The 26,368-nt window shown below is 52.0% G+C and overlaps 2 protein-coding genes across 5 annotated transcripts in view; one reads left to right on the top strand and one right to left on the bottom strand.

Annotated features, from left to right (window-relative positions):
* The window catches only part of SAE1 (SUMO1 activating enzyme subunit 1), a 77,970-nt gene extending 68,882 nt beyond the window's left edge, over window positions 1-9,088 (top strand). For all 3 annotated transcript variants that reach the window (XM_073886515.1, XM_025849735.2, XM_073886514.1), the window contains 2 exons: window positions 4,609-4,678; window positions 8,021-9,088. In XM_073886515.1, coding sequence (XP_073742616.1) covers window positions 4,609-4,676 — 68 coding nt within the window. In that variant the 3' untranslated portion in view covers window positions 4,677-4,678; window positions 8,021-9,088. The remainder of the gene's footprint in view (window positions 1-4,608; window positions 4,679-8,020) is intronic.
* Window positions 9,089-15,854: 6,766 nt separating this feature from the next.
* On the bottom strand, window positions 15,855-24,773 carry BBC3 (BCL2 binding component 3). Of its 2 annotated transcripts, none has more exons than XM_025849971.2 (4): window positions 24,651-24,773; window positions 20,670-20,958; window positions 19,023-19,213; window positions 15,855-16,956 (listed from the first exon to the last, which is right to left on the bottom strand). In XM_025849971.2, the coding sequence occupies exons 2-4, from the start codon at window positions 20,941-20,943 to the stop codon at window positions 16,840-16,842; spliced, it is 582 nt and encodes a 193-aa protein (XP_025705756.1). In that variant the 5' UTR covers window positions 20,944-20,958; window positions 24,651-24,773; the 3' UTR covers window positions 15,855-16,839. The 2 variants fall into 2 exon arrangements, with proteins under 2 accessions (XP_025705756.1, XP_025705757.1); XM_025849972.2 differs by lacking the exon at window positions 24,651-24,773 and adding an exon at window positions 23,453-23,749.
* Between the last annotated feature and the right edge of the window lie 1,595 nt (window positions 24,774-26,368).

Here is a 26,368-nt window from a genome sequence, read left to right as displayed (position 1 = left end):
GTGTGTGTGTGTGTGTGTGTGTGTGTGTGTGTGTGTGTGTGTGTGTGTACACACCACATCTTCTTTACCCATCATCAGTTGATGGACGTTTGGGCTGTCTCCATAGTTTGGCTATTGTTGATAATACTACTGTAAGCATCGGGGTGCGTGTACCCCTTCAAATCTGTAGTTTTGTATCCTTTGGGTAAATACCTAGTGGTACAATTACTAGATCAAAGGGTAGTTCTATTTTTAAACTTTTTGAAACCTCCAAACTCTTCTCCACAGTGGCTGTACCAGTTTGCATTCCCACCAACAGGGCAAGAGGGTTCCCCTTTCTTGAAATCCTCACCAACACCCGTTGTTTCTTCTGTTAATTTTAGCCATTCTGACAGGTGTGGTGAGGTGGTATCTCATCGTGGTTTTGATTTGTGTTTCCCTAATGATGAGTGATGTTGAGCATCTTTTCATGTGTCTGTTAGCCAACTGGACATCTTTGGAAAAGTGTCTATTCATGTCTTCTGCCCATTTCTTAACTGGATTCTTTTTTTGGGGGGGGTGTTGAGTTTGGTGTTAAATTCTTTATAGATTTTGGATACTAACCCTTTATTGGATGTGTCATTGGCAAATACCTTCTCCCATTCCATAGACTGCCTTTTAGTTTTGTTGTTTCCTTTGCTATGCAGAAGCTTTTTATCTTGAAGGAGTCCCCAGTATTTTTGCTTTTGTTTCCTTTGCCTCTGGCGAGTATCTAGTAAGAAGTTGCTGTGGCTGAGGTCAGAGAGGTTTCTGCCTGTGTTCTCCTCTAGGATTTTGATGGTTTCCTCTCTCACGTTTAGGCCTTTTGTCCATTTTGAATTTATTTTCGTTTATGGTATTAGAAAGTGGTCCAGGGGCTCCTGGGTGGCTCAGTCCATTAAGTGTCTGCCTTTGCCTCAGGTCGTGATCCCGGGGTCCTGGAATGGAGCCCCACATTGGGCTCCCTGCTCATCGGGGAGTCTGCTTCTCCCTCTGCTCCTCCTCCCTGCTCCTGCTCGCTCTCACTCTTGCTCTATCTCTCACTCAAATAAGTAAATAATCTTTAAAAAAAAAAAAAAGTTCTATGTAGGGTCTCAATACAAGTCGTTCATCAGATACATGATTCATAAAGTTTTTCTCCTATTCCATGGGTTGTCTTTTCATTCCCTTTGAAGTGAAAAGTATCCTTTGAAGTGCAAGTTTTTAATTTTTATGAAATACAGTTTATCTGTTTGTTTTTTTTTCTTTTTTCACATGTACTTTCCCTAGGATAGTATTTAAGAAACCATTGCCTAATCCAAGGTCATGAAGTTTTATTGCTCTGTTTTGTAGTTTTAGCTATTACATTTAGGTCTGTGAGCCATTTTTGAGTCATCTTTTGTGCATGGTGTGAGGTAGGGGTTCGGCTTAATTCTTTTGCATGTGGAGACCCAATTGTCCAGTATTGTTTGTTAAAAAAATAAAAAAGGCCTTCTTCATTGAATGGTCTTGTTACCCTTGTCAAAAATCAATTGACCATATATGTATTTCTTTAGTTCTGGATTCTCATTTCTATTTCACTGATATATATGTCTGTCCATGTAGATTCAAGTACCACAGTATCTTGATTATGTTGTTTTGTAGCAGTATCAGCAGCTGTAGTAGTAAGTTGTAAAATTGGGACATGTGAGTTCTTCAACTTTTTCCTTTCTGAGGAAGGATTCTTTTGACTAGTCTGGGTCTCTTGCATTCTCAGATGAATTTTTAGGATGTAGAAATTTGCATTTCTACAAAAAAGGCAGCAAGAATTTTGATTGGGATTATGCCAAATGTATAGATTAAATTTGGGGAGTATTGCCACCTTAATGGTGTTAAGTGTACTGATCCGCAAACATGGGGTATCTTTCCATTTATTTACATCTTTTTTTTTTTAACAATGTTTTGTCGTCTACAGAATATTAGTTTTACACAATTATTGTTAAATTATTCCTATATATTTTATTCTTTTGGGTGGTATTGTAAATGGAGGTCTTAATTTCATTTTCAGAATGTTCATTGCTAATGTATAGAAATGCAACTAATTTTTGTATATTAATCTTGTGTCCTGCAGCCCTGCTGAATAAATTTAATAGTTCAAATAATTTTTCTGTGGATTCCTTAGTATTTTCTATATACTAGATCATGTTATCTGTGAATATATATTATTTCTTCCTTTCCAATCTGGCAGTCTTGTTTATTTTTCCTTCCTTAATTGCTTTGGCTAGAACCCCTAGTACAATGTCAAGAAGTGGTGAGAGCAGACATCCTTGTCTTACTCCTTATCTTAGGAAGAAAGCTTTCAGTCTTTCACCATTAAGTATGGTGTTAGCTGTGGATTTTCATAGATGCCCTTTATCGGGTTGAAGAAATGTCCCTATGTTCCCAGTTTGTTGAGTGTTTTTATCATGAAAAGGTGCTGGATTTTGTCACATGCTTTTTTTTTTTTTTCTCTGTCAGTTGAGATGATCATGTTTATGGTACCTTTATTTGTGTAATATGGCAATACTGCATTGATTGATTTTTCAGATATTACACCAACCTTGCATTCCTGGTTGTAAATCCCACTTAGTCACGGTGTATAATTCTTTCTGTATGTTCCTGGTTAGGTTCTCTAGCATTTTGTCGAGATAATATACTTTTTAAGGGGGGGGGAAGCAGAATATTAAATTGTATAGTATGATTGCACAGAATATAGGTATATTTTTTTAAAGGAAAAATATTTCCACATTTGATTATCTTTGAGTAGTGGGATTATGAGTGACTAGTTTTTCTTTGCTATAGTTCTCTATTTGTTTTATAGTTCTGTAAAGGAACTTGATAATCCAGAGGAAAAGTTACCTCTGTGGTTGCACATATGGGAATGCTGGTCCTGCCACGGTGTGAGGAGATGGGCACCTTCACACACCGTTGGTGGGAGTTGAAATGGTAACGCTTTTCTGGAGGGCATTTTGCCCAATGTGTCAGGACCCAGAAATTCTATATTTAAGAATTTACCATAAGGAATTACTGGACATCGGGGTGCCTGGGTGGCTCAGTCGCTTGGGCATCTGCCTTCAGCTCAGGTCATGATTCCAGGGATGGAGCCCCACATCAGGCACTCTGCTCAGCGGGGACCCTGCTTCTCCCTCTCCCTCTGCCTGCCTCTCCCCCTGCTTGTGCTCACTCGCTTGCTCTCTGTCTGTCAAATAAATAAAAAAAATTTTTTTTTAAAAAGGAATTATTGGACACCTATGCCAGGATGTATGCTTGCAATGTTGAACAGCTTAAATATCTACCAGTAGGGTACAGAGCAGAGTGAATAATGATTACTATTACTTGGGTTTTAAATTATATATGTTTAGGTATGTGCACTTTTAAAAAATTAGGAAGGATGTATACCACACTGGGAAGATTGGAGGTAGTCTTCTGGTGGGTGGGTTCCTAGGGAAGCTTTCCCTTTAACTTCTCTGTGTTCCACTTTGTTCATTTAAAAAATACCTTCATGGGGCACTTGGGTGGCTCAGATGGTTAAACATCTGCCTTCAGCTCAGGTCATGATCCCAGGGTCCTGGGATCAAGCCCCACATCGGGCTCCTGGCTTAGCGGGGAGCCTGCTTCTCCCTCTCCCTCTGCCTCTCCCCCCTGCTCATGCTCTCTCTCTCTCTGTATCTCTGTGTCTCAAATGAATAAATAAAATCTTTTTTTTTAAAGATTTTATTTATTTATTTGAGAGAGAGAGAATGAGAGATAGAGAGCATGAGAGGGAAGAGGGTCAGAGGGAGAAGCAGACTCCCCGCTGAGCAGGGAGCCCGATGCGGGACTCGATCCCGGTACTCCAGGATCATGACCTGAGCCGAAGGCAGTCGCTTAACCAACTGAGCCACCCAGGCGCCCCAATAAATAAAATCTTTAAAAAAATAAAAAAAAATAAAAATAAATTATAAAAATAAAAATATAAAAAATAAAAAATACCTCCATGTTCAGGGTTGGGAACTGGCAGAGCTCACTTCCTCTGGGGCGGTGGTGGAAGAGTGTTATACTGCCCAGGAGCGGTGATTTGGGGAGGCAGGTGACAATATTAGCTAAGATTTGTCCTCTGTATGCCCCATCCTGGCCCACAAGGGTTGGTATCTATGTAAGTAGCAGAGACTTTTTGTGCCCCCCATGCTTCATTTCAGGCCCCAGATTTCCTATGCCTCCTACATGTTAACACAGGCCTTCTCCCTGACATTTGTCTGGGAATAGCAGATAGAACCCACTGCCCGTTGTGGGTAAGAAGAGAATTGCGAGAATGTGACCGGGGCACTGAAACATCTGATATTTGTTGGACCTTATTTTTAGGAAGCACAGATATAGTCTTTACTTTAACTTAAACAAAAAAAATGTTGTGAAACAATTCCTGCCTGCCTTGCAAGGTTCAGAGGTCTTTCCCAACTAACCTCCTGGAGCAGATTTCATTTTCACGCCTTTGTGCCAGCATTAGCATTGCTATCGGAATTGACTCCTCCTGGTAGGAGATGTTTTCATCAGGCAAGCCCACTACTGACCTTTGTCACATGTCCTACAGCAGCCTTCCTGTTCTCCGGGCTCGATTTCATTTGTCTTCTCTTCTAGGTACTGCTTCTCCGAGATGGCCCCAGTGTGTGCAGTGGTTGGAGGGATCCTGGCCCAGGAAATTGTGAAGGTAAAGAATCCCTTTGGAGCAGAAGACCGTTGAACCACCATGGCCTTGTCAGTGTGCCACCTGAGAGAACCCATGGCTGCCGTAGAGAGCTGCCTGTCCTAGCGACTGATGAGTTACGTGGTGCTCATGATACTTGCCATGTAGGCTGCTGCTCAGAGCTCTGTGAAGTGCATACTATCGTGATCACCATTTAAAGGCGGGAGGACACTGAGGCCCGGAGATGGGCTCTACAGCCTGTGCCCTTAACTCCTCCTTCGTGCGGTTTTCTCTGTCCACGGCCATGGTATCAGAGCTTCCTCTTGTAATGCACACACCAAGCGTATTTGTTCAGAAGGGGGCATTCAGTACCAGTAGAGCATGTGTACTGTCCCAGGAGCCCCGCAAGGCTCTATAGTGGGTGACCTGTGACCACATTAGGTTTGGTGTCATTGTCCCTCTCAGAAGGGAAATATTTCACTTGGAATATGTGGTGTAACCACATAACTAGCACAGCCAGCCTTTTGAGTCTCTTCTGGAACATTTCGGTTGTCAGAATTACAGCTTGTCCCCAAATACTTTCTTTGGGACTTTGATATTTGCCCAGAGACATTGAATCTGCCTTTTGTAGGTTCTCGACTACTCCAGTAGGTTTGCAATGATGGTTTGTCCTTTTCTTTCATGGAGCAGAGTCATGCCTAGTTAAATGATTTCCCATGCTCATTTACATGATGTGTTTGAGCTTAAGGGGAGCATTTGGAGATCCAGGTCTCACTACTTTGTCTTGAAGTCAGTAAATTTGTTCTGGAGACATTTGACTCAATTTGATAGTCCTACCATCTTTAAGGTTCTTTTTTTTCCTCTCTTCTTTCCTGATCCTTTTCTCTGGACCAGATTCTCTCCCTAAATCCAACTTTCTATATCCTAAGGAGTAGGGCGAGCCTCAGGGAGATTCAGAGGGAGAAGAAGAGAGGGATGTGATGGCCACACCTATGTCCTTGCTCACGCCTTCTGCTTCGTTAAGACTGCTATGAATATTGTAGCTTGTATGCCCAATCTGAGAAGTCAGTTGTGGCCGCCCAGGAGACTGTGTTGAGAAGGATTCTGAGGCCGCCTGTGGACAGACTCAGGAGGAAGGGGCGCTGTGATGGGAGAATCCTAGGGGCACAAAATCAGTTTTGTAGCCTACAATGACAACAGCGGTAGCAAAACTTACTGAAATGCCTATGCAAGGATACACTTGTCTTTTCCTCACAACAGCCCTACGAGGTAGGACTGTTGTGAGCACCCCTGATTCATAAGGGAGGAGCCGCAGTGCAGAGAAGTGACGGAGCCAGGACCTGAGCCCAGGCAGTCTGCTCTCTGAGCCTGTGCCCTTCACCGCTCGGCCTCATGCTGCAGACGTTGTCTGCGTGGAGCCGGGTGCTGTCTTTGTGCCTTCGGCTTCACTCGGGACATCTCACCAAGAAGCTGCTCCCTGGGTATTTAATGTGGGATGGAGATTAGGAGTCGGGGCGGCTGGCCTTGACCCCATTGTTTGCAGTGGCTTCTCCGTGTCCCAGTCCTAACCTCTAATGCAGCCCCCTCCTTCCTGCCTGCTGGGGACAGCTGTTGCCCGCATCTTGTTTCTGTTTATCCCAGACAGCCAGAGTACTCTGCATTCTTGGTTGCTGGGTGTGTTTGGAATCTCCCCCTACCCCCATTTTGCTTGGGAAGCACTTTACCTTTTGCCCCGTGTTCACCCCATGGCCTGGTGTCTTGTCCCCACCACCGCCCGCCCCTTACTTAACACGATTCAGCCTTCAGCCAGCTGACACCAGGGTCCCACAATCTGAAGGTTGCGGCACAGCCCCACTTCTCTCCTGAGCACCATCTGACCATCCATAATGAGTAAACATTAGGAGATGGAGGGCAAACGTAACTCTGTTCCCTCCGAATCCTCTTTGTTTTCTTCCTTCCATCATTCCAAACACCACATATTCCATCCACATGCCCTGTCCTGTCATGCTTCCGTAGGTGTCCTCCTCCTCTTGTCTCCGCTAGGCCTCCCTGTCTGCAGTGTAGCGGTGATGGTGGCAGCAGCAGTGCTGCTGGGTCCCATTGTGTCATGTCCTGTAACTTGGGTTCTGGGGTCTGGGAGTTCTAACTGTGGGCTCTTGGGCCCTTCCACCTGGCTGAGTGCTTGGGGTCCTCAGATCGTGGTAAGGGGTCCCTGGCTCCTCTCAGTCATGGCAGCTCCCACTTTTTGAGAATTTGTTATGTGCCAGACGCATTCCAAGCTTGATTGCATCTCATGTTCCCCAAAAACGGTAACAGGCACGTGCAGTTGATTTGCCATTTTGCATGTAAGCCCAGAGAAGCAGGCCTCTGTTTTAACTGTGCCTCAGACTCCTGATACCTGGCACAGAGTAGATGCTCTAGAAGTTTTCCATGGACGGATGGCTGAATAACCACTTGAAGGAGGTATAATTATTCCCATTTTACAGAGGAAGAAACAGGTTGAGGTTGACGCTCAATTCAAAGAGAAGTTCAGGGTGTTTAGAGTGCATTCCTAACCTTGTGAAAGAAGTCCCGCCCTATGAATGACAATCATGGCGCTCCTGGGAGCCTTTAAACCTGGCCTAGTGGCGTGCTTGGACGATGTCCTCGTCTTTAAATGGCAACCCTTTTTGAGTTAAGAACCTCTGAGAAAACTCACTGACACCTGCGAGTCCTTTCTCAGGACGCACATGTACACACACGATTCAGCACATGATTTCAGGAGGTTTGGCCCCTTCGTTAAAGTGCCCTGTGCTGCTGTTAACCCCACAAGATAATCACCATTTCCATGGCTAAGTAGCATCTCAAAGACTGTCTGGATCCCAGCCCTGGCCCGTCGTGCACACGAAGGCAGGCAGCGTGTCTCCTCACGGAAGAGCCGTGTCTGCAGCAGTGTGTGTCCCACAGGGGGTCAGGGCTGCCGCCGTTCTCAGTCGGATCGGCATGAATAGTTATTACTGCCGTTCACCCACGGCGCTGCTGGGGGCGGGGGGGACACGTCATTTCACATCGTTGAGGAACAGCATCTGCCTAGTGCTACGAGGACAGTACGTGTACTGTTTTCATTTTATGTGGGGAAAATGGGGTTCAGAGAGGCTAACTGATCTGTCCAGAGGTGCTCAGGTGATTGGGGACAGCACAGAGAGACAGGGCAGTCGCAGTTGTGGCTCTGACATAGCCACTGAGCCCCTGGGGAGCAGAATCAACCTCTGTTGAGAACCGCTGCTGAGTGTTAGAAGATCTGGTTTTTGAGGGCTTTTTCATTTTTCTCCATATTAGCCTTTTGAAAGCATCTGAGCTGAACCCTTGTCTTGTTTTTCTTCCCAGGCCCTGTCTCAAAGGGACCCTCCTCACAACAACTTCTTCTTTTTTGATGGCATGAAGGGCAGTGGGATTGTGGAGTGCCTCGGCCCCCAGTGAACCCAAGATTGGCAGCCCTGGAGACGCTGACCTGCAGCGCGACCACACGTGCCCTCTCCCTTCTCCCCTCCCCCTTTGAAGGCAGCTCCAGGCGGGGGGGTTGGGGGGAGCCATTGGACCAGTACAAACCATTTCCTGCGAGCAGTGAGCTTGTACAGATGTGTGACTTCTAAGCACCAGCAGCTGCTCAGCAAGGGGCATAGGGACCGGCTGTCTCCCTTCCTGCACTGGTGAAGGCTGTTTGCCAGCCGTCGCCTGAACGCCCCCTCTGATGCATCCCTCTGTCCTGGGGCCGCCACAGCATCGCCAACCCTCTGGGCTTCCACAGGAGACGCCTGCCAGCAGCCAGCATGCCTTGTTGCTTAGGATCCTCTTGCCATCTCCTTGGACTTACTCCCTGCCTGATGTCATACAGAGAAGAGCATGACTCCAGGTGGGGAGTAAGGCTGGGCCTGATGAAACACTAGCGGGAGCCACAGTTCCAAATGCAGACAGGTGCCCCAGAGAGGAAAAGACGGCAGGCGGAATGTATTTCCTCCAGAGTTTGAGATCCTGAAAAACAACAGGTGGCATCTGGTGTGCTGTTCTTGAGTTTTAGTTCAGGATTAGTTGGGTTTCAGCCTGGATTTTGGAAGAGAGGAAATGTTACCAAAGTTCCCTTGGGCATTAGGGCGAGACCTTGCAAAGTGAACATTACTGGGAAAACTTGTTTTAAAAAGGCAGGTTCCAGGGTCCCACCTCCTGAGGATTCTGATGTTTTGGGGCCCAAGCTAGGGCATAGGAGCCTGTCTTATCAGAGCCCCCCCGCCCTTTCCTGATGCAACTCAGACTGTCCTGGAGGCTGTTGCTTTCCAGGGCTGTGTCAGTCCTTCCTTTACCCCCCTGAGTCACAGCTGTTTGTGTTTTTTTTATATTTTCTATATGCCCTTGGTTCTTTAAAAAGGAATGATAGAAATAAAGTTATTTGCTTTAGGATTTGTTTTTTTCCCCACATTACAAACGTCTTCCTGTGATAGGGAATGATCCTATCAGTGGCCTTTTTTAACCTAAAGAAATCTCACTGGATGCTTCAGTGTGCCTCAGGGATTCCTCCTCTCCATCACCATTCCTGCCACTGTTTTTCTGGGTAATCTAACAAGAGATTGCTCAAATTCTAGAGTGCGTAGAAGCTTCTGGTTCCAACTGCCTATTGACTAATTCAGTTCAAAAGTGGCTATTCTCAGTGACAGGAATTATATTAACGGTAAAGAAGTAAAGGATGTGATACTGATGCTGCCTTCTGTGTGAATCCCCTGTGCAGCAGGCACTGTGCAGAGTCCGAGTGGGCAGTGGCCTCATTTTAAAGTTAAGTGACACTTAAGTAATGTGCCTCAAGTCCCACAGCTGGGAGGGCTCAAAGCTTTCATTGGTTCAGGATGCTGGGTTTGTCTTGACTCGACAGCCTGAGCATGCTCTAGTTCTTGTCACCGTCCTGGGGTTTCTCCTTATTGTAAAATTGTGTGAGCTTTGAGTCTGGCCAGTTTGAACAAATCCGCTCCTGTTTCAGTCCTGCTCCAGAAGAAAAGGAAAGAAAAAAAATTGGGTCTCCACAGGGAGGAGGCACTCTATTCCCTGACCCTCCTGCTCACCTCTCCTCCTCCCTAGGTGAGGCTAGGACTGTGTTTCTGGAGGGGCCCCTTTCTGGACCCCATCAATGTCAACTCAGGGGCACCAAGGGCAGTGTTTTTATCAATGCATGAATCTCACCCTTTCTTGGACATTTTGAGCCAACTACACCCTTCTACTTTGCAGTGTGGGGCCTTGGTCACAAGGGGGAGCAGGAGGGTCTGGATGGATAAAAACAAAATTATCATAGAAACTTCTCTGAAGCTTCTCAAACTTTTCCACCCCTGTACCTTTCATGGCAGAAATTGAATCATCTGGAAAAGACCCCTTGGGAATCTGGGGTGGGTGCTGGAAGCTGCCAGCCCCAGGCAAGAACTGTCTTTATTCTCATTTCTTCAAATTTCATATTCTCCCATATTACATGTTTTAATATTATCATAAAAATAGATTTCCCCACGTCTCCAGGAAGAGCACAGTGATCATCCTGTGGTTTCTAATACCTCCAGGAGATACGTAGCTACTTGGGAAGGAGGATCTAATCTGTGAAGGTAACAAATACTTTAGGGATGCTAGAGTTACCAAATGAAAGGAAGTGGGCTGTCTTTGGGGCTGCCAGGTTTCTCCACTCCATACCCCACTTATGTTGTCTGTGGAATATTGTCTGTGTATGATGTGTAGTAGCCAAACTCTGTTAAGTTGAAGCCTCAGAACATTCTAGTGGAACAGGTACTACTCAAAAAATAAATAATACACGCAAAGGTAAAAAACTACAATAAAAAGCTCTTGGTCCCATCAGAGCCCCACATTCTGTGGTTTCCCTTTGCAGCACAGACCCTTTTGGTCAGTTTCTTGCATATTTTTTGGTGTGTGTATCTGTTGAGGTTATGTTCTATTTGCCCTTTGCAGATGGAAAAATGGAGGCTTAGGTTGGAGTTGGCAAGTCAAAAGAGTTTAATAATAGCTAACATACTCACACTACCTGCCTGGTACCTTTCAGAATACTTGCACTTTGGCTTAATTGCTTGAATCCTCACAGCAGCCCCATGGGGGTCGATGCTGTTGTCGTGCTCACACTGCAGATGAGGGAACAGCCTGATCCAACAAGTAAGGCACGGAATGTGGGCTGATGGGGAAGACTTCTCCGCAAGACACTTAGGAACATTTATTTAGTGGCGCCACTACTTGTTAGCGACTAGGGCTTTGCCTTCACAAGGTCCTGGGACTTAGTAGTCACCACTGAAAAACAGGCAGGCCCGGGTGGCCCAGGTGTTGAGGGAGGGCCTTCAGCTGGATCCAGACGGGCAGGTAGATTTTGTTTTTAAGCTCATAGTTAAACATTCAAGCATTATACATATATAGGGGTGAAAAGACTCCTCCCCACTGCCTCATAGGGCCTGGCAGCTCAACATCGGCCACATAGCAGGAGCAGCTGACTTCCTAGCTAAACTCAGGATTTTGGAGAGAAATGGGAGATGCTTTTTGGATATGTTAGCTGTATCCACTTTCATATATACCTCCCAGAGGTCACTCTCGGCAGCCTTTGACAGTGAATCTTTCCAAACTGTCAGGTTTAAGCCCGGGCTATCCCACTTGCTATGTGACCTTGGGCAGGTGACCTTTTTGTGCCTCCATTGCCCCATGTGTAAAATGGGTTAATAGTACATTCCTCTGTTAATGTGGGAATTGAATGAATACATTCTTTTGAGTAGAAGTTGCTTCATGTTAGCTGCTATTGTGCGTAACTTTCCTGCAACTTGCTTTTTCTCACTATGTTTTGGAGATCCTTGTCAGTGCATTGTGCATTGAATTCCAAAACCACAGATGAACCATAAGCTATTTAATCAGTCTGCTGTTGAGTGACATTGAGCTGGTTTCCTTTGCACACGCTTGGGAAAGACTCCCCAAAGCCCGAGGCCGAGGTTATAGAGTATGTAAGTGCATTTGAGATGTTGCTTCCTTCTGAAAGACTAGCATGGTAGCATTTTTACATGTCATTTGTTGTCTGGATAGATAATAGGTGTGTGTAGTGCAGAATTGAAAGGTTTACCGAGACACGCAGTCATAGTTTTTGAGGAAGGAAAAAACAACATAAACAATGAAAAGTAAATCCCTTCCAGAAGCAACCATTGCAGGGTGGGATTACTGGAGATGGGTGAGGGATGCCGGTTCAAGTTGGGGATTAGTTGGCTAGAGGGGGCACAGTTTGCCTGTGGCAGAGGTTAGGCTCTGGACCTCATTTGCCAGGTGCTCTGAGTGTCCACTTTGCCAAGCCATGGGACCACTCAGCACCTTAGTTCTAAGAGAGAAGGCCAACAGAGATGACTTTAGATGTTTCCTTTCCTCCTGGAACAACTGATTCCTTCTCTTGTTTTATTAGGAGCCCTTTGGACTTTGCTAATAAAATATGGCCATCTCCGACTTTGTCCCTGGATCTCTGACTCTTTCCATCTACCCTGGATAGTAGAGTAGGGTTCCCCCCTTTCAATCCTGAAAAAATAATCGGTCTAGGTCTACTAAAAAAATACAGAAGCTCTGTTTCTGGTGTGGTGGAGTATGCTTCTAACAGACAACCACACCCCTGCAAATAAACTATATATTCTAGACAAAATACCAAAAACAAAAAAAACCCCAAAACTGCTGGAAGGCTCTGGAGAGTGATCAAAAGCAGGTGGATTTGGGGGAGAGGGCGAGTTGGAAGTTGCAGGAAAAGCCCACCACAGGATGAGTTTTCTGGTGTGTGTGCATTTTTCTACAGTGTTAGCCCGAGGGTGGGTTGCAGCCTCTGGCACTGCACCAGGCAGCCAGAAATCAGGTAGAAAACCAGCTGTCTTACTGGCCTGAAGAACCAGAGGACAGAGCCTCAGGGAACCACAGCAGCTGGAACGGAGAGTGCGAGGGAAGTTCCCTCCCCCCAAGTGACATGTATAGATTCAGCCCAAGTCTCTAGCTGACCACCAGGCTATGGATGTGTGGGGCCAACTCCAAGGAGGACTGAAGCAATCCAGATTTATACTGTCACCCGCTGCAGCAGGTTGAGTCTAGCAAATACAAATATCCCCACAGGAACTCTCACATTTCTTTGGAGGAATATAACAGAATCCAGAATGTCTACAATGTTAACGTACTATCTGGACACAATGCAAAATTACCTAATATACATAGAATTAGGGAAATGGGACTCATTCTCAAGGGAAAAGACAAGATGACCAAGAGAACCCAAGTGTTGGGGGGGGCGCCTGGCTGGCTTAGTGGGTAGAGCATGCAACTCTTGATCTTGGGGTCGTGAGTTCAAGCCCCATGTTGGGCGTGGAGCCTACGTTAAAACAAAAAGACATCCAAGTGTTGGAGTTAGCAGGCAAGGACTTTAAAGTAGTTATTACAACTATGCTCACTGAGGTAAAAGGAAAACACCTGTGTAATATTGACAAGTCTCAGCAGAGAAATAGAAGATGTTAACAAAATGGGTGTTCTAACACCGAAAATACAGTATCTGCAATTTTAAAGATCCACTGGTAGACCTAATAGAATGGGGATGAGAGACTTTTGTGCACTGGAAATAATATTAATAGGAATTATCCAGTCTAAAAAAGAGGCAAAGATTTTTTTAATAAAGTCTTGAAAGCAGCCTGACAAAAACAACACATTACAAGCAGGGCAACCATGATTCAGGTAATCCTGGATTTCTCCAGAAACGGAGACCAGAGACAGCGAAACAACATCGTCAAGAGGCTGAAAGAAAACTGTCAACCCCAGAATTCTAAAACCAGTGAAAACAAGTAAAAAGACAAGAGAACTTGTCACTGGCAGAAATACACTATACAAAATGCTAATGGAAGTTCTTCAGGCTTTTGGGACATTATCCCAGGAGAAACTTGGAACTTCAGTCTGCATCGAAGAAATGGTAATCCAGCGGGGAAAGATTGCTAAAGACTATCTGGTCTCTTCATTTCTTTGAAATCTATTATGATTTTAAAGCAAAAGTTAAAGGGTGCCTTTGTGGCTCAGTCATTTAAGCGTCTGCCTTCGGCTCAGGTCATGTGACAACAACGACAGCACAAAATGGTGGGAGGAATGGAAAGGACCCATGGCCTGAGCGATGGCGGATTCTACAGTGGAAGTGAAGTGGTACGATACGGACTCTGAATAGACCGAGAAAGAGGTATGCGTGTGTGCAGTACTAAAGACTGAACTGCCGAGAGCGAAACCTCAAAGAACCGGAAAAAGCATTCAAATAATCCAAGAGAAGGCAGGAGAGAGGAAACCAGAATGAAAAGGGAAAACAAATACTAAAATCTATAGACCTAATTCAGCCATATCAGTAATTCGATGAATGGTTACTGGAAAGGGGAAGCCATCGGTTGCCCGAGTAGGAAGCATCCTCTGCTGGGCTTCGGACAGCTGGGTGTGAACGCCCCCACTGGCCAGGGGCCTTGGCCTCTGTGCAGCATTTAAGCCCTGACGGAAAATATGAAGAAAAATATAAAAAACACCCAGGTACCTGCCATCATTTTGCCACTTGCTTTTTTTTTTCTCTCACCGTTATTTGTTGTTTATTTGTAGAGTTCTAGTTCATTCCAGCTACCCGCTGTTTTTCTGTTGCATGTCTAGAGCAGACTTGAGACCCTTTCGACTGCTGTTGGAGACTTTAGGGAGTTGCCAACCCTTGGACACTTGCGCACATGCACTTCTAAGGGAGGACACCCAGGAAGGCGATTGCTGGCATAGATAGGCGCGTCCTCTGCCTGACAAGCTTTTGCCAAATTCCTTTCCAAAGTGATCATGCCCATTTACCCTGATTTTTTTTTTTTAAGATTTTATTTCTTTATTTGACAGAGACACAGCGAGAGAGGGAACACATGCAGGGGGAATGGGAAAGGGAGAAGCCGGCTTCCCGCTGAGCAGGGATTCTGACATGGGGCTCGATCCCAGGACCCCGGGATCATGACCTGAGCCAAAGGCAGACGCTTAACGACTGAGCCACCCAGGCACCCCTACCCTGATCTTTTAGAAGGGCCCTTTCCCCTGAATTTCCCCTCTTCCAGTGAGGACTACCAGAAGGGCCAGAGCTGGGTTCCAAACCTGTGTCTGCGCCAGTCGTGTAGGAGAGGGCATAAGGAAAGCATTTGCCCGCTTGCCCTGTTTTCAGGAAGATAACGGTAGGAGCTCCCCTTCTTATATTAATTAACCACAGGCTTATGCCAGGCGGCGTGTTCGGCCTTAGGGCAGCCGCTTGGGTGAAGCCCCAGTTTGATCTTAGCTTGAGATGCTCTCCCTCCATGAGGGCGGGGACAAGGTCAGCCTCATTCCCAACATGTGCCCCAGGACTCCTCGTGGTGGTGCTTCTGAAGAAGTTCTAGGTCATTCATTCAGTAAATGTGGAGCTTCCAGAACATACTTTATCAGTGAGGATAAAGCACCAAAGAAACCCACCCCTCTGCCCTTAGGGGGCCCGGCTGACTCCGTGAGAGGAGTGTGGGACTCTTGATCTCAGGCTTATGAGTTCGAGCCCCACGCTGGGTGTGGAGATGACTTAAACTCTTAAACGTGACAAAACAAAGCCCTGCCCTCATGGGGCTTTGCTTTTTTTGTTGTCCAGTAAACAAGTTTTTTTTTTTAATTTTATTATGTTAATCACCATACATTACATCATTAGTTTTTGATGTAGTGTTCCATGATTCATTGTTTGCATATAGCACCCAGTGCTCCATTCAATACGTGCTCTCTTTAATACCCATCACCAGGCTAACCCATCCCCCCACCCCCCTCCCCTCTAGAACCCTCAGTTTGTTTCTCAGAGTCCATCGTCTCTCATGGTTCATCTCCCCCTCCGATTTCCCCCGTTTCATTTTTCCCTTCCACCCTGAACGCGCCTGATCTCGTCTGATCTCGGAAGCTAAGCAGGGTCGGGCCTGGTTAGTACTTGGATGGGGCTTTGCTTTTAATGGGAGTTGTGTAGGGAGGCATGAGGGCTGGGTGTATACAGTGGCACCCGTGCTCCTTAGCCTCCCTTTGGATACAGCTGGACAGCCAGGTGTGCTCTGTGGACCACCTCTCCCACCTCCTACCTCATCCCAGATAGAGGTCACAGAGACTTGGACCCGACCAGGCAGTGGGGAAAGAAAGCAGAAAGAGTATCCACTGTTCCAATCTGATTTTATTGAAAAGGAAACATACAAAAATCATGTACAAAAAAAATTAACCAAACATGTACAGAAAATTCATTCCGGTATCTACAGCAGCGCATATACAGTATTTTACAGGCTGGGCCATCCCTCCCCGCTCCCAGACTCCTCCCTCTTCTGCGATTTCCCCCCCTCCCTGACTCCCCGTCTTCCCCCCAGCGCTTCGCCCTGGGGACTAAGGCTGGGGCGGTTTCCGCCAAAATATCCCACCCCCCAAATGAATGCCAGTGGTCACACGTGCTCTCTCTAAACCTATGCAATGGGATTGATGGGGGCGGGGGGTGGTCACGGGCAGAGCACAGGATTCACAGTCTGGGCCCCTCCTGGCCACCCCCAGATGAAGGTGAGGCAGGCATGCCCACCACCCGCCGGCTGGCTCAGGGAAGATGGCTGGGCGCTGGGCTGGGGTAGCCATCAGACCCACCCCATTCTCTGGCTCCAGGAGGCTAGTGGTCACGTTTGGCTCATTTGCTCTTCACGGGCCCCCTCCCCAGGAGGAGGGGGGGAAGCACCAGGGGCCTGAGGCCAGGCCCAAAGTGAAGGAGCACTGGGAGGGAGAATCCCCCCAGTGTCACCCCTGCAGCTGGAACGGGCAGCCAGCACCAGCAGCCTTTCCTGAGATGGTGGTGGGCGGCAGAGGCGGGCAGCTCTGTCCCCACCCTCTCCGTCACCGCTGCCTTCAGACGCTGAGTCCGTCAGCCCTCTCTCCCCTGGCTTCCCAGCCAGGGACCCAGGAGTCCACATCTCCCATCAGTGCACCCAGGCTAGGCCGGGGCTGGGGCTGGAGTGGCTGCCCTGGCCTGCCCCTGGGACAGGCAGGGCTTGGTAGTCCAGTATGCTACATGGTGCAGAAAAAGTCCCCCGCGCTGGCCAGGGCATCAGGAGGTGGGAGGGTCCTGCCCCCCAAGTCCCTGACGTCCACCGGGCGGCTGCAGGCACCTAATTGGGCTCCATCTCCGGGGCTCCGCGGCCCCTGGGTAAGGGCAGGAGTCCCATGATGAGATTGTACAGGACCCTCCAGGGTGAGGGGCGGTGTCGCTGCTGCTCCTCTTGTCTCTAGGGAGAGGGAGAAGAGGAAGTCAGGGTGGGTGTGCCACAGGGGGACCTGGGCACATGGGTGGTTAGGCCCAAGGGCAGCGAGGAGGGAGGCACCGTCCTACATTCTCCCCCAACCCTCAGCGGTAGGTACTATTACTGCTGATTGGGTCCAAATCCCAGCTCCTCCCACCACCTGGGCCCACGTCGTCACCTTGAGGACAGCAACCTCATCTAGAACAGAACAGGACGGAGAGGATGCGGACCGAATGCCCTCAGCACAGTGCCTGCGCCCAGCAAGTGCTCCCCTAGTCTCCCAACCAAAGTCAGCCAGGGCTGGGGGGTTGCGGGGCGGGGGTGGGGAGGCTGGATGGCGGCCTGTCCTGCCCTCCGCTCAAAGGCTGGGAAGTGAGAGAGAAGGGAGCGGGGAGCCCATAGTCTCAGCGATCCTAGGATGATCTGTGGAAGGACAGGCCCTGGGAACCACAGTTCACCTTCTGTGCTGAGGCTGCTCAGAAGTATATCCAGCCAAACTAACCCCTGCCCTCTTTCCAGCAACAGGATGAAGGCTTGGGGTGGCCTCTAGGACCCTCTCAGTTCCAAATTGCTAGGCAAGTGAAAACGAAGGAAGCCACATAGAAGAAAAGACTCCCCACCAGTAGGAATTAAAGGTAAGCTGTAGCACTCTCCCACCCCCTATCCTGAGTGCATGGCCAGGCCCGCTGCTAATAAGCAGGGCCCACCTAGTCTCATCCCCGTGAAAGGATGAGAAACTCTTCTGACAGATGAGAACAAAGTCCGATAAACCATCCTGATGATCCTAGTGGGTGCCAGGCTGTGGGATGCCTTGTACCAATCCCCACCCTCTCATCACTCCCCACCAACTCTTGCAACCAGGAGGTAGCAAAGGGGGCACATCAGAATGGCATTAGTTGGAAAGCCTGCCAATGTCTCACTGCTGAGGGGTGCCGCCCAGCACAGTCATCTCTGTGAGCAAGCTAGCAACTATCTAGTAAAGCTGAGGCGGGCAGAACACCCAGGTAGCTACTCCAGAGGTACAAGTGCACTGCAGATGTGCATCATTGGAAAGAGACAAAAACCAAACCAAAACAAAACAAAAAAACCCACACAAAAACCCAAGCCAATGAAATTTGAGCATTCTTTTTTTTAAATCCTAAATATTCATCAATGAGAAAATGAGCAAGGATACTATGTGTTGATCCAATAGAATGCTACATAGCAGGGAAAATGCAGGAACTAAAAGCTGCTTTGCCCACATGGATCAGTCTCAAAGCCTAATACAGGGGGAAAAAGTTTGGAGAGGGACACACCACGTATATGAAGCCAAAAACATCCCGCAAACCTAAGCATTGTTTGTGGCCTGATAAATAGGTAGTAAAAGAATCAACACTTGCGGAGTCAGGGGACATGCCCACTTGAGAGGAGTCCTTTGGAAAGGGGGAGGAGGAGAGGTCAGAGAGGAGAACAAGGGGCTTGACAACATCCGGGTTTTGTGTCTTTCAATAAGCAAGCACTGCGGGTGTAATGTTCAGATTTGGACAGAGCTGGGTGGTCGGCGCCCTGATACTTATTCTCTGTTCTACGACATAGGCTTCAAGGATTTTCTTTTAACGAGAGGCCGAGGCGTGGGCTGGGGGCGGGGCCTACCGCGGGGGCGGGGCTCCAGGGCCCGCCCCCGCCGCCCGGGAAGCTGTAAGGCGCGCTGCGGGCCGCGCGCGCCGGCGGGTGGGAGGGGCGGGTGCGGCCGCGCCGCCGCTGCTGACTCACCGGCTATAAATAGCCCGGGATATATGAGTCGCTCCGCGGAGCGCCGCCCTCAGTCCCCGCGGCCGCGGGCCCCGGGCGCGCCACGGCACTCGAGGCAGTCCCGGCCCTCGCCCGGCCTGTGCCAGCCGCGGCGCGGGCCCTTCGGCAGGTCCGCGGGCCCGCCGCCCCTCCCACCTGCATGTCCCCAGCGCGACCCCGCCGCGCCGGGCAGCAGCTGCCGCACATCTGGCGGGGCCCGCCCGCAGCCCCCTCCTGGGCGGGAAGTCCCACCTGCCGTCTACCCCGCCCCCAGCACTCACCCGCCGCTCATACAGCGCATTGAGGTCGTCCGCCATCCGCCGCAGCTGGGCCCCGATCTCCCGGGCCCACTGCTCCTCCTCCCCCCGGACTCCCGGGGCTGCCTGGGTGGGGCCGCCCGCCAGGGCCCCCGGGGCACTGGGCACCGGCGATTCCAGGTGCTGCTCCGCCGGCGAGAGCGAGGGCTGAGGACCTGGGAAAAGACGGGGGGGGCGGGGGAAGGAGGGGGGCGTGGTCAGCACCCACCACCCCTTGTAGGCCCTGAGGTGGCCCCGAGGGACTAATTAGCCAGAGCCCGCTTCTCCCTTTTCCAGCCTCCCGATTTCCTTTCTGCTCCCCGCCTCATTTCTGCCGATTCCGTTTCTCCCCTCCTAAAGCCAGATTTCTCAGCTTCTGCTCCCCAGGCACCAGAAAGCATGAAGAGGTCCTGGGGAGGCCTCTCTGGGGGTTACCTGCCTAGCCAGCTATCACCCCACTACCCATGTTAGTCTGGAAGTCCTCCCTCTTATCCGACCCAACTATTCCAAAACGGGACCAAATTTTGCCGGCTCCATTTGACAGATGGGGAAACTGAGGCCCACCCTAAGAAGTGGCCCAAGGTCACATAGGGATACGGCGACTGACTACACCCAGTCACAAGCCTCAGGTCTCCTGCCCTCTGGTGTCCAACCACAGTGAAGCCACACCCCCGGATGTGGCAGGGGCACGGAGACCAGAAGGCCAGACTGGCTGCCTCCGAGCGAGCCCGGGCCTTGGGGGGCTGGGATTCGGGAGATGCCTTCCTGCCCCACCCCCTTCTGAGCCACCCCGCAGTCTCTGCCTCTCTCCAGTCACACCAGGTCCTGGTGAGAGGGATCCTAAGGCCTAAAGTCGGGGCCTCAGTTTCCACACCTAGGCCTGTGGTCTTGAAATCGGGGCCCCTCTTGCCCCCGCTGCCAGGGAACCCAGCCAGGGAAGTTTTCTCTCCCCTGCCCTCCGTGGGCTCCAGGGACAAGGTGAGGGGTTGGGGTGGAGAGGGAGAGCAGGACAATCTTCCCTGCCACCGAGCGTGCTCGCCGGGATGGGGCTAGCAGGGCACCACAGGGTTAACAGCCCATCCGGCAGGGGACCTTTAACCCTTCCCTCCCCAAGACTCACTTTCCCACTCTCGCCTCCCCCACCCCCACTTTCCCCACACAATGGCCCCTCCCCCTCTCCTTCCTCCTCCCGGACTGCGGAGAGGGGCGGCCCTGGCCAGAGATGCAGATAAAGGCAAAAGGCCAATCGCCCCCCCCACCAAGTCCTGAAGTGACAGTCCCCTCGCTCTGCCCACGCTCTCTCCAACTACAGTCCTCGGGGAGGTTAAGGAGACCCAGACTAGGGGAGGGGGGCTGGGAAACAGCTGCTGCCCCGGGCCCGGAAAAGGCCGTGGGCTGCAACTCGGAGACTGCAGTCAGATTCCAGGAGGGACTTCCCACTCGGCCTCCCCCCACCCCCAGCCTCCCACTCCGTCTTCCTGCTTCTTGCAACACAAAGACCACACTGGCCACACCCTCCCTGTGGCCCGGCCGGCTCGCCACCTCCCCCCACTCGCTCCCACTTCTCCAGTTCCTCAGTGTCTCTTTCCTGGCTCCCATCATCCCGGGGCGCCGGCGCGGGGCGGCACTCACCGTCGGGGCGCGGGCCTCGGGGCCGGCTGCGGGGACCCCCAGGCCAGCGGGGGCCCCCCAGGGCGGCGGTGACGGCGGGCGGGGCGGTGGGGGCGCAGAGGTAGGCAGCGGGCAGCAGGGCGGGGGCGGCGGGGGCGGCGGGCAGGCCGGGCTCGCAGAGGCCGCAGGATACGGCCGAGGGCACCAGGCGGCTGAGGGGAAAGGGGCGCGGGCCGTCGCGGGCCAGGCCCTCTACGGGCTCCGGGGAGCTGCCCTCCTGGCGTGCTCGGGCCATGGCGCTCCCTGAGGCCTGCAGGACAGGGGGAGAGGAGTGCGGTCAGCCGGGCAGTGCCGGGGGCACCAGGGCCCCACAATACACACCTCCTACCTGGGGTACACAGGACACCCCCACTCCTGCACATCTGGGGGGCAGGGAAGGCTCCCACAACAAACAGGGCCCAGATGGGGCACTGTAGGCGGGTGTGATGGCCCCACAAGACACATGCCCACCGACGGTCTGACGCAGGGCCGCCCAGGTGGGGACAGCCTCCCATGCACACGACGGACAAGGAAAGAGGCACAGGACGGCTCTCACAGCAAGCCCAAGGGCTCACACAGGACCCAGGTGGAGGAGTCTGTCAGGTGTGTGTATGTAGCAGGGGAGACAGCCTCAAAACACAAACTCACCCAGCCTGGGAGTCACCCCGGGCATGGGCTGGTGGGTCTAACTTCCGGAACACAGTGATGCGCACACACAGGGACTCATGCGGGACCCAAATGGCAAAGACGAGTTGTGGGGTGGGGGGAGGTGCAAAGGGTACACGTCACACATGGAAGGACTCACTCAGGACTGGCCAGCCTGACCTCCCCCCTCATCTCCCGTTTGCACAGGTTCCAGTCTCTGATAGTGGTACCCAATACAGGACACACACACACACACACAGTGCAGTCATCACAAACACAAAAACACACTACATGGGCACTGGCACACTTCTCCAACACACATGCCCCTCCCCCCCACATACACACCCACGAGGTCAGACCTGCACACCTCAGGACTTACACAAATATCAATACCAAATGGACATCCATGGACACACGCAGGCCAACACACCCAAAACACGCCCCCCCGGGTCACCAACTCTCAGACCCCAGGACACATGTACAGTGGGCACACACGGACTCCTGTCATCAGACCCAGATGCATCACCATTCACACCAGCAACGACACACAGATGCAAAAGAGCAGACATCAACTCACCCTTCTCCGCCAACCTCAAAGCACCATCACCAACTGTGAGCCCCGGACACACACGCACACACGCACACAGCCCAGCGAACTCTAATCCTACACAGCAGTGGCAGCGCGCACACCTAGAGCACCCACAGAAAACACTGGTCTCACGTGACTGACATAAACACTCCACACACGCAGCCCACATGACACACATGAGCCAGCGGATCACAGAGACAAGCCCCTCAGACTCAACACACACACACACACACACACACACACAGAGGCTCAGACACAGCCCCACACTACAAGAGACTGCCAGCAACACCCACTGACCACTGCACAGACCCCACAGAGCTGAGATCCTCAATTCCCAGACGCGGATGCCAGACACACAAGCCAAACACAGACCGAGACACCCCCACCACACACACACACACACACACACACAGAACTCACACACGCACCTGGACAGAAAACAGAGGTTGCATTCAGCAGGCACACCATCACAAACGCTTAGCTGAGACCCATGCCCTGGAGATACACACAGACAGTACACACAGTCAAGACACACAAGCACACACAAACACAGCACATCGGGCAAGACACACACATATAGACCCTCAGACACAGCTCACTCAAGCAACACACAAACACTCCAACCATACACTGGAGCCCACGCAGGCAACACAGACCCAGAGAATCACCCCCAAACAGCACACACAGACAACTCTCACAGAGCACACAACACACACACACAGGTATACCACACATAGACAGCACCCGCCCCTCGGGCACGGCATACACAGAACCGCACACAAACACACATGGGGACTCGCACACACCCCGACGGGCCGCAGCCCCAACATTCCCCTGGACTGACACCACCACCCCCCGCAGACCCCAGCACAAACTCGGAGCCAGACACACGCACACACCCAGGCGAGACACCTGCAGATCCACAACCCCGCACACGCGCGCTCCCACGGCGGGCCCAGACGCCCCCCTCTGCTGTCACAGCACACCCCCCCCCCCCCGCCGCCGCCACGTGCGCCTGCCCCGCCCGCCAGGCGAGCGAGGGGCCAATAACCGGCTGTTGCTGGGGCGCAGCCCCCGCCCGCAGGAGCCGCAGACTCCACGGCCCGCGAGCCGCCCCCTGTCGCCGCCCCCAGCGGGCGCGCGCCTGGGGTGTGGCCGCCCCGACAAGCCGCCCCCCCCCACCCCGCACGCGCCCCTCCCGGACTGCGGGGGCCGGGGCAGTCGGGGTCGACTCACTTCCCCGGGCCCACACTGGCCGCCAGGGGGCGCTGCCGAGCCCGCACCCCCATTGTTTGTAAACAAACCCGCCAGACCGCTGAGGCACCTGCGCTCCCGGACCCTTAGTGCCTCCCGCCCAGCGACCCCAACCCAGGGTCGTTCGTGGGATGGAGGGTGGGGACAGAGGGAGGCACGGGTGTGGGGATGCAGCGTGCCCCCACTGCTCTCCCAGCGCACTCCTGCCACCTCCTCCAGGGAGCCCACCCGGCCTGGCCAATCGCGGCCGGTGGGCACTCGGGGTGCGCACACTCACCCCGGGGGCATGAACACGCCGGAGGGGGCGGTGATGGGGGGGCGGGCGGCTTCCTTCGAGAGGACGCGCCCGCCGAGCGCCGCTCGCTGCGGCGCCTGCTGCTGCGGCGGCGGCTACTGCTGCTCTAACTGCAGTGGCGGCTGCTGTGGCTGTGGCTGCCGCTGTTCCCGCTCAGGCTGCAGGCGTGTCCGCGTCGTGGCCGCCGCCGCCGATTCTGGGGCCGCCGCTGCCGTCGTTGCCGCCGCCGCCGCCAGGCGCCCGCTCGCATGTGGCTCGCGCGGCGTCTCAGGCCGCCCGGCGGATCCCCGGCCCGCTCGGCGGCCGCCCCGCCCCGCCCCGCCCCCGCCCGGCGGGTCCCACGCCCCGCCCCCGCGTGACGCCACGGCCCCGCCCGCCCGCCCGCCCGCCGCGGACAAGTCGGGACTTGCAGGCGCGCGCCGCGCCCCCCTACCTCCGCGCGGGGGTTTCCCTGCAGTCGGGGGCGGGGCGGGGCCCGGCCCGGCCCGCGGCGGGAAGGACCGAGGCGTGCGGACGCGGGCGGCCCGGCCGGCGGGACAGCCGGACACACACGCTGACACACTGACACACTGACTGGGACCCACAGACACAGGCGCGCAGAGATGTGTACGCAGACTGACCGACTGGCGCTCCAGGGTACACAAAGTCACGTGCTGACAGGGCCACGGCGACAAGCCGACTCACAGGCGCTCGGCCACACTTGCACAAAAGCACACCCTGGACCGGGGCGGGGATGTGCAAACTCACACGCTGACTGGGGCACACGCTCACAAATACAGAGACCGGCTCGCTGAGACGGCCCCAGGGACAGGCCGACTGACACAAGGAAGGGGGCTGTGTTGCACAAACACCCACACTGATGAGCACACGGGGACCCACAAACTGTGTTCACAAACATTGCCACGGAGCAGGTACCCCCCCCAGCACACACGCAGTCACGGGCTGAGGCTGAGAGCTTTTCAGGACACACACACACACACACACACACACACACACACACCTGTCACAGGGACGCCTGGACACACAGCTCGATCTAGGTGACCCTCCTACAGGGACACACACAAACGCACGCACGCCAGTTCACAGCAGACACATTACAACTGTCAGAAACTGACCCTCATGGACACAGATCAAGTCAGACATAAACAAAAACTGACCCCCCAGCAGTCACAAAGCACACCTGTAACAGGTTCCTGGTAACTGGCCCACTGACGGGGACACACTCTGGAGCAAGCACACCTGGCCACACTCGCCACAAATCTGGCAGGGGACTCAGGGCAAGAAGGAAACCCCTAGCACCTGACCGGACATGCCCGGGCAGCCCCTGCATTGACGTGCTCGCACCCTGCCTCCTGGCTTTCACTTCCCTTTCTGTTTCTCTTTGCCACTCTTTACCTCGCTTGGACTTGGTGACCCCATAGCCTTCCCTCCCCCAGGACTCGGGAGCCCTGGTTCCTCGGTCTGCACCTTCCATTCCCGCGATGTCACACCCCTAGCCGAACCACGTCACCACAGGGCGAGTCATCTGAGCACCCGGGCACTGGGCTGGCTGAGAAGGAATGCCAGATCTGAGCAAAACGGGGCTTCTCCAGGTTCTCAGACTTGGTTTCCCTCTGGAGCCAGATCCCTCCATTTCCCAAGAGAAGCCAGAAGGGCACATCCCCTGTGAAATCTCCCTACTTTAAATACTGGGGAGTTGGGGGGCACCTGGCTGGCTCAGTCGTAGAGCATGTGGCTCTTGGTCTCCAGGTCCTGAGGTCAAGCCCCACATTGGGTGTAGAGCTTACTTAACTTACTTACTTATTGAATAAATGAATACATACATACATACATACTTACATACTAATTCAGCCTCCTCCCCTCCTTCCCTTCCCTCATTCATTCATTTCCCCCTCCTTTCCTTCCACTGTTTTTCTTTTTTTTTTTTTAAGATTTTATTTATTTATTTGACAGAGAGACAAAGCGAGAGAGGGAACACAAGCAGGGGGAGCGGGAGAGGGAGAAGCAGGCCTCCGGCTGAGCAGGGAGCCTGATATGGGGCTCGATCCCAGGACCCTGGGATCATGACCCGAGCCAAAGGCAGACACTCAACGACTGAGCCACCCAGGCACCCCTCCTTCCAGTGTTTTTCAAACTGTGGGTCATGAGCACACCATGCATCGTGAAATGACTTTTGTGGATCTTACTCTTTCTTACTTCACTTTATTGAGATATATTTACACGTAATGAAGTTCTCTCTTTTTAGGTGCACAGTCTGGTGAGTTGTGACTAATGTCTGCCATGTGTGTCAATGTGTGTATACCACCCCAAGCAAGATTTGGAACATTTCTGTCACCCCCCATACTCCCCTGGTGCCCCTTTCTCGTCAATCCTTCTACCTGTGACTTGAGGGGCTCTTGACCAGACTTTAAAAAAACAAAAATACAAAAGAGAACATCCTTTAAAAAAATCATGAAGTCAAAGAAAATACTGTTTTGTGAAAACATTGCTCATACACAGTGAATACATATCGGGTCACGGAGAAAGTGTATTTCTGACTGTGGACCAAGCTTAAAGGTGTGTGAGAGATGCTGCTTTGGACATTTATGAAATGAGATCATGAATGGAAGTCACTGAGTGCATTGTCTGACATGGAGTGAGCACCTAATAAATGGTAGCTATTATTCACTAGTGTAACTAATTACTGTGGGTGTTTGCTCTGTGCCTAGCACTGATGAAGCTGGGAGACAGGCCCCAACCCTGGGCTAGCTCACCCCTTACTCGTGGGTCTGTGCTCTCTGGCTGCCCAATCTAAGACTGGACACCAGGAAACCAGATGTGCTGGAGTGTCCTGGGGTGGGGATGAGTGTGAAGAATGGTAGGAATCTGGCTTGGTGCGTAGAGGTGTGGGCCAAGAGT

The sequence above is a fragment of the Callorhinus ursinus genome, unplaced genomic scaffold (assembly GCF_003265705.2).
Source record: "Callorhinus ursinus isolate GAN/ISIS: 27379988/994484 unplaced genomic scaffold, GSC_fseal_2.0 scaffold71, whole genome shotgun sequence".
Classification (NCBI taxonomy): domain Eukaryota; kingdom Metazoa; phylum Chordata; class Mammalia; order Carnivora; family Otariidae; genus Callorhinus; species Callorhinus ursinus.
The sequence above is the reverse complement of the archived record's forward strand: the minus strand, read 5'-3'. Positions and strand labels throughout refer to the sequence as shown.